The sequence below is a fragment of the Thunnus maccoyii genome, chromosome 14 (assembly GCF_910596095.1).
Source record: "Thunnus maccoyii chromosome 14, fThuMac1.1, whole genome shotgun sequence".
NCBI lineage: Eukaryota > Metazoa > Chordata > Actinopteri > Scombriformes > Scombridae > Thunnus > Thunnus maccoyii.
This window is the reverse complement of record NC_056546.1, coordinates 160,054-171,659: the sequence shown is the minus strand read 5'-3', so window position 1 is coordinate 171,659 and position 11,606 is coordinate 160,054. Positions and strand designations below refer to the sequence as shown.

At 44.8% G+C, this 11,606-nt stretch overlaps 1 protein-coding gene across 2 annotated transcripts in view; it reads right to left on the bottom strand.

Annotated features, from left to right (window-relative positions):
- Positions 1 to 4,495: 4,495 nt before the first annotated feature.
- LOC121911768 overlaps positions 4,496 to 11,606 on the bottom strand; it is a 74,810-nt gene continuing 67,699 nt past the window's right edge. For both annotated transcript variants that reach the window (XM_042433594.1, XM_042433593.1), the window contains exons 8-12: positions 8,753 to 8,950; positions 8,595 to 8,675; positions 7,992 to 8,104; positions 7,681 to 7,739; positions 4,496 to 4,697 (exon numbers count right to left, since the gene is read on the bottom strand). In XM_042433594.1, coding sequence (XP_042289528.1) covers positions 4,527 to 4,697; positions 7,681 to 7,739; positions 7,992 to 8,104; positions 8,595 to 8,675; positions 8,753 to 8,950 — 622 coding nt within the window. In that variant the 3' untranslated portion in view covers positions 4,496 to 4,526. The remainder of the gene's footprint in view (positions 4,698 to 7,680; positions 7,740 to 7,991; positions 8,105 to 8,594; positions 8,676 to 8,752; positions 8,951 to 11,606) is intronic.

The following is an 11,606-nucleotide window of genomic DNA, read 5'->3' as shown; positions in this document are numbered from 1 at the left end:
CTTCACTTCTCCTCCTCTTCTTCTCTTCTCTGTCGCTTGTTGTCGTCTTCCTCCTGCAGGAGAATCCCTCCGTCAGGTGGATGTGAGCTCACTACTCCTCCTCCTCCTCCTCCTCCTCCTCCTCCTCTTCTTTTTGTCTTTGGTTTCTTCTTTGCTGAGGAGTGTTTGCTCGCTCTCCCTCCTCCCTCTCTTCTCTCTTTTTTCCCTCCCTCTCTCAATGCGCATTTTCTCTCAGTTGCAGCAGCCAATCAGAGAGCAGGGACGGCAGTTTCAGCCCGCCCCCCTGCTCTCCTCGAAGCTGTCAATCATCCAAGACTCACAGAGCTGAATGTAAATGCAGCCGAGACGACGAGCGGAGAAAATCATCATATTCATGTACTGATATAATAATAACAACAATAACAACAACAACAATAACAACAACAATACTAATAATAATAACAATAATAATAGTAATAATAGTAGTAGTAATAACAACAACAACAACAATAACAACAATAACAATAATAATAATAATAATAATAATGAGTCCACAGTGAAACACAGACAGACTTCTGTAATGTTTTATATTTAATTAATTTCATTTGTATTTCATTGATTTATATGTTTTTATACTTTATTACTGTTTTGAAATGTTACATTTAATATATTTTAACTAAATTTGTTTTTACTCACATTTAATATCTGCATAATGTTACAGAATTAAATATTTTATATTTAATGTATATATATATATATAGACGTGTTTTTTTTATTCTTTACATATTTTAATAGGTACAATAAGTCAGATTTTACACATTTAATATAAACTAATAAAACATTTATTTCTCAGACATTTATATTTACCATTAACACATTTTATATGTTATAAATATAACATATTTATAACAGGAGGTAGAGCGAGTCGTCCACTAATCGGAAGATCGGCGGTTCGATTCCCGGCTCCTCCAGTCCACATGCCGATGTGTCCTTGGGCAAGATACTTAACCCCAAAATTGCCCCTGATGGCTGAACCATCAGCGTATGAATGTGTGTGAATGGTTAGCTTCCTCTGATGGGCAGGTTGGGACCTTGCATGGTCGCCCCTGTACCCATTCAGCGTATGAATGTGTGTGAATGGGTGAATGTGATTCGTAGTGTAAAAAGCGCTTTGAGTGGTTGGAAGACTAGAAAGGATCTATACAAGTACAGTCCATTTACCATTTACCATATATATTTATATATATATGTGTGTGTGTGTGTGTGTGTGTTGTATATATTCATTTTTCATCATTTTGTTTATTTCCATTACTTTTATATATTTTAACATATAACATTTTAAATTTAAGGTATTTCAATATTTAACATTTGATGTTTATCTCATATCTGATCGTAAATATTAATTTATGATCATGTTTATAATCATAAGCTATGAAGAACAATGTTCATCCCTCCAGTAGAGTTCAGATCAATAGGATCAATAACAAGGCTGATCTGATTCTGGAGGGATGAACATCATTGATCATAAAGATCTTCCTCATGTAGTGCTGTGATGATGATGATGATGATGATGATGCAGAGCGCTGTCTAACACGTCAGCTGGGTTGAGATCAGGTGACTGTGAAGGTCGTAACATGTGATTCACATCATTTAATCTTCATCAGACCATCATCATCATCCTGGAAGAGACCACTCCCATCAGGATAGAGCTGATCACTCACAACTACTTTGTATTGATCAGCAGTGACCCTTCCCTCTGAGGGGACAAGTGGACCCAAACCATGCCAGCATAACAGATCCCCCAGACCCCCTCACTGTAGGGGTCCAGTACTCAGACCTGGACCAGTTTTCCTTTAATGTGTCACCCGTCTGTATATACACAAACATTTATATGTGTGTGTATAAAAAAAATTAAAAACCACCCTCCCCATGGGGGGGGGGGGTGTCTCTACCAGAGTTCTGGGAGTTTGAGGGTTCTGTGCAGTATCTTAGCTGTTCCTAGGACTGCGCTCTGCTCTCTCAGATGTTTTACCTGGAATCTGCTGGAGCCACTCTCCCAGTTTGTGGGTCACAGCCCCCAGTGCTCCCATTACTCCTGGCACCACCTTTACTTCCAACATCTTTTCTAGCTCCTCTTGGTATTTTTTGATCTTCTTGTGTTCCTTCGTCTTGATGTTGCTGTCGCTTGGGATTGCTACGTCTATCACCACTGCCTTCTTCTGTTGTTTGTTGATCAACACGATGTGCGGTTGGTTCACCATCACCAGCTTGTCAGTCTGGATCTGAAAGTCCCACAGGACAGCCCCTTAGGAGGTGTCTTCCATTGTGACCTTGGGACCTCCAGCCCATACTCAGTGCAGATGTTCCTGTACACTATGCCAGCCACTTGGTTATGGCGTTCCATGTACGCTGTTCCTGCCTGCATCTTACACCCTGCTATTATGTGCTGAACTGTCTCAGGAGCATCTTTGCACAGCCTGCACCTGGGGTCCTGTCTGGTGTGGTAGATCCCCGCCTCTATTGATCTTGTACTGAGTGCCTGTTCTTGTGCTGCCATGATCAGTGCTTCTGTGCTGTCCTTCAGTCCAGCCTTTTCCAGCCACTGGTAGGCTTTCTTGATATCAGCCACTTCTTCTATCTGTCGGTGGTACATGCCATGTAGGGGTTGTCCCTCCATGATGGTTCCTCCTCCTCCTCTGCATCATCGGGTTTCTGCTGCCGTATTCCTGGATGTTGGTTGTTTCGTCCAGGACAGTCGATGACTGGCAGGGCGTACGTGTTGATGGCTCGTATTTTGTTCTTCCCATTCAGCCAACTTTTCAGGACCTGCCTTACTCTGTGTAGGTATTTGGCTGTGGCTGACTTCCTTGCGGCCTCCTCAAGGTTCCCATTTGCCTGCGGGATCCCAAGGTATTTGTAGCTGTCCTGAACATCTGCAATGCTGCCTTCTGGCAGTTCAACCCCCTCGGTCCTGATCATCTTCCCTCTCTTCGATACCATCCGACCACACTTATCTAGTCCGAATGACATTCTGATGTCGTTGCTGTAGATCCTGGTGAGGTGGATCAGTGAGTCGATGTCTCGCCCATTCCTGGCATACAGCTTGATGTCATCCATGTAGAGGAGGTGACTGATGGTTGTTCCACTTCGGAACCGGTATCCGTAGCCACTCTTTGAGATGATCTGACTGAGGGGGTGCAGGCCTATGCAGAACAGCAGCGGGGATAGTGCATCACCTTGGTAAATGCCGCACTTGATGGTAACTTGTGCAGTTGGCTTTGAGTTGGCCTCCAGAGTCGTTTTCCACAGCCCCATTGAGTTCTTGATGAAGGCTCTTAGTGTCCTGTTGATGTTGTATATTTCCAAGCATTCCAGTATCCATGTGTGTGGCATTGAGTCGTAGGCTTTCTTGTAGTCAATCCAGGCGGTGCCTAGGTCCATCTGCCTGGTCTTGCAGTCTTGGGTGACTGCTCTATCGACCAGTAGCTGGTGCTTGGCTCCCCTGGCATTACTAGCAATTCCTTTCTGGGCTATGTGCCTATTCATCTTAGCTGCTAAGATGTCATGGTGCCTGACAGGAGCTTCCATGTTGTACAGAGGCAGGTTATTGGCTGGTATTTGGATGGAATTGCACCCTTCTGGGGGTCCTTCATGATCAGAACTGTCTGCCCTTGGGTTAACCACTCTGGGTGGGTCCCTTCCATCAGCAGTTGGTTCATTTGTGCTGCCAGGCATTTCTTTAGCCAGTAGGTGTGGATCATGTCTGTCCAGCTCTTCCTACCTGACACTCTTTATATACATATACACATTCTATATATACGTATATATATTCTCTGCTGTACTCCATCTATGTCTTGTTCCAGTAGCCCATTTCTCATGAGGGTGTGCTGGTTCCCCAATACCTGACACGGACCTTGTTGACCCGGGTGATGTCTGAGCTGGTATGACTCTTGAGGCTAGCAGCATCAAGGACCTTGCCTAAAGGTCCACAATGGATATGTGTTACCCTGACCGGGATTCGAACCCCAAAACGTCTGCACCAAAGTCAGTAGTGTTAACCGCTGAGCTATCCAGCTGCCATAACCAAGTGGCTGGCATAGTGTACAGGAACACCTGCACTGAGTATGGGCTGGAGGTCCCAAGGTCACAATGGAAGACACCCCCTAAGGTGATTGAGAATGACCAAGCCAAGATCCTGTGGGACTTCCAGATCCAGACTGACAAACTGGTGATGGCTAACCAACCGGACATCATGTTGATCGACAAACAACAGAAGAAGGCAGCGGTGATAGACGTAGTGATCCCAAGCAACAGCAACATCAGGAAGAAGGAACACGAGAAGATCGAAAAAATACCAAGAGGAGCTAGAAAAGATGTGGGGAGTAAAGGCAACAGTGGTGCCAGTAGTAATCGGAGCACTGGGGGCTGTGAACCACAAACTGGGAGAGTGGCTCCAGCAGATTCCAGGTACAACATCTGTCCAGAAGAGCGCAGTCCTAGGAACATCTAAGATACTGCACAGAACCCTCAAGTGTTCGTTTAATGTGCTACAATACTGACATACAGAGTTCACTGGTGTTTTTGTTGAGTTGTGTGTGAATGAGTGAGTGAGTGAGTGAGTGTGGTACCTTCAGCAGATCTTTAGGGAAGTCTTTTCCATTGTTGAGTCCTTCCAGGTTGGAGATGAACTGACTGCTGGACATCCTCTTCCCCACGTTCTGCACACACACACACATGCACACACACAAGTGTGTCACTATCTGATCAACTCGACCACTTTAAAGTTCAGCTACAGCAGAACCAGAAACGCCAGACGATTGCACTGAAAACAGAAACAGCAGTTTGAAAACTTGGCACAGAGAGTGTAAATGTGTCACTGTTTACTCCTCATATGTAACTGTCAACAATCCCACAATGCAATGCTCCACTGAGAGTGTAAATGTGTCACTGTTTACTCCTCATATGTAACTGTCAACAATCCCACAATGCAATGCTCCACTGAGAGTGTAAATGTGTCACTGTTTACTCCTCATACTTAACAGTCAACAATCCCACAATGCAATGCTCCACTGAGAGTGTAAATGTGTCACTGTTTACTCCTCATACTTAACAGTCAACAATCCCACAATGCAATGCTCCACTGAGAGTGTAAATGTGTCACTGTTTACTCCTCATACTTAACAGTCAACAATCCCACAATGCAATGCTCCACTTTTTACAGATGTGATTCTGCAGCAGATGTTGATGATGATGATGAGTTACTCTTCACTTAACTACTGACTGTCTGTCACACGGCTCATACTGGTGCTACTGGTGTCTGTCACAGGGCTCATACTGGTGCTACTGGTGTCTGTCACAGGGCTCATACTGGTGCTAATGGTGTCTGTCACACGGCTCGTACTGGTGCTAATGGTGTCTGTCACACGGCTCGTACTGGTGCTAATGGTGTCTGTCACAGGGCTCATACTGGTGCTAATGGTGTCTGTCACAGGGCTCATACTGGTGCTAATGGTGTCTGTCACGGGGCTCGTACTGGTGCTAATGGTGTCTGTCACACGGCTCGTACTGGTGCTAATGGTGTCTGTCACAGGGCTCATACTGGTGCTAATGGTGTCTGTCACAGGGCTCATACTGGTGCTGCTGGTGTCTGTCACACGGCTCGTACTGGTGCTAATGGTGTCTGTCACAGGGCTCTTACTGGTGCTAATGGTGTCTGTCACAGGGCTCATACTGGTGCTAATGGTGTCTGTCACGGGGCTCGTACTGGTGCTAATGGTGTCTGTCACACGGCTCGTACTGGTGCTAATGGTGTCTGTCACAGGGCTCATACTGGTGCTAATGGTGTCTGTCACAGGGCTCATACTGGTGCTGCTGGTGTCTGTCACACGGCTCGTACTGGTGCTAATGGTGTCTGTCACAGGGCTCTTACTGGTGCTAATGGTGTCTGTCACACGGCTCGTACTGGTGCTGCTGGTGTCTGTCACGGGGCTCGTACTGGTGCTAATGGTGTCTGTCACACGGCTCGTACTGGTGCTAATGGTGTCTGTCACACGGCTCGTACTGGTGCTGCTGGTGTCTGTCACGGGGCTCGTACTGGTGCTGCTGGTGTCTGTCACATGGCTCGTACTGGTGCTAATGGTGTCTGTCACAGGGCTCATACTGGTGCTAATGGTGTCTGTCACGGGGCTCGTACTGGTGCTAATGGTGTCTGTCACGGGGCTCGTACTGGTTCTGCTGGTGTCTGTCACGGGGCTCGTACTGGTGCTGCTGGTGTCTGTCACGGGGCTCGTACTGGTGCTGCTGGTGTCTTTCACGGGGCTCGTACTGGTGCTGCTGGTGTCTGTCACGGGGCTCGTACTGGTGCTGCTGGTGTCTGTCACGGGGCTCGTACTGGTGCTGCTGGTGTCTGTCATGGGGCTCGTACTGGTGCTGCTGGTGTCTGTCACGGGGCTCGTACTGGTGCTGCTGGTGTCTGTCATGGGGCTCGTACTGGTGCTGCTGGTGTTCTGGAGTGTTCCTAATATTTTGTCCCCCTCGTGTATGTTAATGGGGTGGACACTTCATTATAATGCAACCCAGTATGTAATTAATCAAATTTTATTTTTGATTACTATTTTGGCTTCCAACGATTATGAAAACAAGATAATCGAGATAAAACGATTATTGTTCATTATTGTCATTTTGTAATGATGCTCTCGTTTTGTCTTGTGTTCAGCTGCACAGATAAGAAACACCTCTGCTGACAGGATGTATCACTCTATTTGGAAAAAAAATAGCAACCAGTGTATGAGCTGCGTTAGCGTCACCTTCTGCTTTGGACTGTGGACCAAAGGTTAAATCCTGCACATTAATCCTGTCTGTCTAATAAACTCAACAAAACTTGGCCGGTTCATTAAAGTTTTAATGCTGAGCTCCTGAACTCGTCTTCCTCAGTTCTTCCTTCATATATTGTCTTTCTTGATCATTAGTACAATCTATGATTGCATGTGTAAGAGTCTCCTCAGCCATCTGGAAAGAAATGTGTGCATATATCGGCGTCGGCAAAAATGAGATGGAAAATATCGGATATCAGCAAAAAATCCCAAATCGTGCATCCCTAAAACACCTGTACAGTGAGATATTTCTGTGATTTAAACAGCTGTCTGAGCAGATTACGCTTCACTAAATGCAACAGAAATAGACTTGAAGTGTAAAAACATGGAGGGTCTCATGGAGTCAATGTCAACTGCTACGTTTAATAAAATGGAAGCGTTACCTTTCAGTGTGAACAACTGAGATTATTAATATTACCTTTCATCGAATAACTGAGATTATGAGATTATTAATAATACCTTTCAGTGTGAACAGCTGAGATTATGAGATTATTAATAATACCTTTCAGTGTGAACAGCTGAGATTATGAGATTATTAATAATACCTTTCAGTGTGAACAGCTGAGAATATGAGATTATTAATAATACCTTTCAGTGTGAACAGCTGAGAATATGAGATTATTAATAATACCTTTCAGTGAACAGCTGCTGAACAGACGTGAGTTAACTACTGTATAACTGGAGGAGGACAGACAGGTTTATGTGACAAACTGCTGCTTCATTTCACCAAATAAGGAGTTCCTGTCTGACTCTGCAGTCAGCTGATACATCAGCTGATACATCAGCTGACTCTGAACACTCAGAGAGAAAAAGGTTTAAATTGACTCACGTTTCCATGCAGGTCTGTGTTCAACAGCATCACAGCACAGGTCAGAGTGTGGACACTGTCTGAAAGACAGACAGGCAGGAGAGACAGACAGGTGAGAACCAAGAGAAAATCATGATACTGCAGACAGACAGACAGAGAGACAGAGAGACAGAGAGACAGACAGGCAGACAGAGAGACAGACAGACAGAGAGACAGACAGACAGACAGACAGACAGAGAGACAGACAGACAGAGAGACAGACAGACAGACAGACAGACAGAGAGACAGACAGACAGAGAGACAGGCAGAGAGACAGACAGACAGACAGGTACCTTCAGTTGTCTCACTCTCAGGGTTACTCTGCATGTATCTCCTGGAGAAGTGAGCGAGGATTCTCTCTCTCTCCTGAGTTTCTCCCATCAGAGCAAACTGCCTCAGAAACATCCTGAAACAACAACGCTTGGTTAACGAGCTCGTTAGTGACCTGAAGGAGCCGATGACCAGCTCGTTAATGACCTTAAGGAGCTCGTTAGTGAGCTGAAGGAGCTGATAACCAGCTCGTTAGTGAGCTGAAGGAGCTGATGACCAGCTCGTTAGTGACCTTAAGGAGCTCGTTATTGAGCTGAAGGAGCTGATGACCAGCTCGTTAGTGACCTTAAGGAGCTCGTTAGTGACCTTAAGGAGCTGATAACCAGCTCGTTAGTGACCTTAAGGAGCTCGTTAGTGACCTTAAGGAGCTGATAACCAGCTCGTTAGTGAGCTGAAGGAGTGAATGCAGATGAAATTAAGGAGTGATTAATACAATAATAATGAAAATGATAGTTAGTTGCAGCCCTTCTCAGTACATGTAGTGGATCAGACTCTGTATCAATAGATAATCAATACTAAAGGACTCAGATTGGGATCAGGCTCATAGGGTTAGAATAAAAACTGACCTGAGCGCCTGGTCGATGGTCAGACCAGAGAAGTTAAAGTTGCTGAGATATTCTTCTGCGACCATCTGACTGAACTCGTTACTATGGAGACAGAGAGGCAGCGAAACGTCAATCAAACTGAATTATTTGAATTATTAACGACAGGAACACACACGTACTTCTTGCCGAGGTGTCGAGCCACGTCAGACTTCCTGAAGCCGTCCAGGCCGTAGAGGCGTTTGGCGAGCCGTCTGGCGGCCTGCAGGTCGGCCTTCGTACCGTTCGCCAGCGCGTCGTCGCTGCCGCCGAGCGCCAGGCGCTCCGCCACGTCGGCCTGCGGGTACAGCAGCTCAGGGGGGCGGTTCACCGGACGCTCCCTGATACAACACAGAGAGGGAGGAGGCAGCATGTCAGGACTTTCACATCCTTATTCTCCTAACCAACGGGTTCGTTCCTCTTCACACTTCCTCCTTTCAACTAAAGCCTGTCAGATACAACACACTGTTATCATATTTATATTTAATATCAACTAAAACCAACAGATACAGACTGTTATCATATTTATATTTAATATCAACTAAAACCAACAGATACAGACTGTTATCATATTTTTTGTTATATCAGCTGTTTTTAATGAGAACAAACGAGGTGATTATGAATTAATTATAACATTTTATTCAGCAATTTGATTTACTGAAAACTGTTACCAGAAACCGAGAGGTCAAAGGTCACAACACAGAGCAGAACTGAAGATCATGTTGATGATTTAACCTCGTAGACTTTTTCTTTAGTATCAGCAGTAATCTGGTGAGTGTTGTGTGTTGCCGTGGTTACCGTGTAAACAGGGAGTGCGAGGTGTGAGTAGTCATGGTGCAGATTAATAGAATAATATGATGACATCACACTTCAGGAAGCAGAACAACCGACTGACTGAAAACTTTCTGTTTAATTAATAAAATGTAAGAAAACGTTCCTGCAGGACACGACGACGCTTTATTTCAAACACTGGTTTGAAACATTTGGTTTAATCAAAGTTTAATAAATTCCATCTGAAATCTCTGAGTCCAGCTGAGACGTGATATCAGACAAACCTGTGATATCTGAGTTTCCCCGGATGAAAACAGCTGTTTCTGCTCTCTACCAGCTCCTGAAGGAAATATCTGACTCTTTAGCTGCTAAATGCTCCACTATGTTCACCAGCTAGTCTACAGCTAACTGTGAGCAGGTAGTGAACAGTGGCGACGCTATGAGACGTTGAGAGTGAACCAGAACAGTAAAGTTGCAGCCGGACAGATAAACAATGAGCTGAAACTCACTATAAAGCTCCGTAAAGCCGAGAGGAGCTGCAGAGTCTCTGATGGTTCAATAACACATCACACACTGACACATCAGACTGAGGACAGAAACACGTGTTAGACGTCTAATTCATGCTGGTTTAAAGCTCAAATACTCAAAATGACTCAAAAATGATTTTTTTAAAAGGAGGATCAACTCAACAGTCAAATTTGAACACAGTTTGTCAGAATTCAGACTCATATCAGCTGTTTTTAGTTTCCTGATTCTCATATCTGATGATAAACAAACATCAAACAACCAGCTCCACCTGTCCTCGATGCAAATCATCACATCCAGACAAATCACATGCAAACTCCACTAAGTTTCATCAAGCAAACTTCATACATGTTCTCTGCTTCTGGTCTGTGTGAACATGTAGAGCTGATGTTTCCTTTAACAGCCTCGCTGACTGCAGACTATTTATAACTGCAGACTTTCTGCTGCATCGACCGGCGTCCCCTCAGGGATCAATACAGCCTCCTGTCCTCTCACTCCACCCGGGCAGAGAGCCGTATTATTATTAATGTAACGCACCTCTCCGCTGCCGCTGCTGCTGCCGCTGTGATACTGTGTCCGTTCTCCATCAGCTGATCTTCAACAAACTCTGTTTAACAGCTCGACCGTCGGGAGGAAACGTCAGAGTTGTGAATGAGAGTCAGAAAGAGGGAAGTGGTTGAAGAGCAGCGTGGACTTCATCTGCTTCCCTTCATGCTCTGAACTTCCCTCCACACACTCGTCAGGTGTTCCAGGTCAACGTCAAACTACTCTCATCTTTCTTCTGCATATTTAAACACATATTTAGAGTTCTTCATCATAGCTACTCCTCCTCCTCCTCCTGTGAGATGCTGTATGATGATGAGGTGAAAATAACCTGATGATGTCATAGTGATGTCATCAGACAATAGCCTTCTGACATTTGAAAGTCTGTGTTACAAACATGAGGTGTAAAGAGGAGTGAGTGAGTGTTTAAAGGCAGGAAGACACTCTCCAGGGGCATTATGGGAAATGTAGGATCCAATGTTTCCACCTCTGCTACTCAGATTCTATTCTTCTGTTTTATATATTGCTTCTGAAAATGTATTTTTACATTATTCCCTTTTTCAATTTTAGATTTTGGTGTTTTTTGTGTTTTCATTTTGTCATTGTAGAGAACTTCCTGGTGCTACATAAATAACCTTTATTATTCTTATGATCTGAACCCGTCTCCCAGCAGTCTTACTGCTGTATGGAAGTGAAACGGGTGTGAACTGAGAAAAGTCTGATTCATGTTTCTCACAGTTTCTGATCAACATGAAACTCGTCTGGTTGAAAATGCATGAAAATGCCAAAATCCATTAATTCAGAGATCAATAGCGTTTGGGAGCCTCGGTTCTGAAACGTGAGTCAACCTCTGTGTGGTTGCCGGGGAAACGTCTCGGTAACTTAGCGTTTCTCGAGCTGCAGCGAGGAGTCGATTCATCGATGAGGTAATGACTTCACGGTAAACTGGATCTAAACTGAAGGAGTTACAGCAGCTGGACGCGAGGAGACGTCATGACCTCTGCTGCTCTGAGTAAAACATGATGATCGATCTGAACCAGAACACGGACGATGACTCGGTCCTGATTCTGATCTGATGACGGATCACGTGTGAACAGTTTGATCGGCTTCATGCTGCTCAGTAACTCTGCTGTTTGTCTTTATTACGTCGTCACTGTT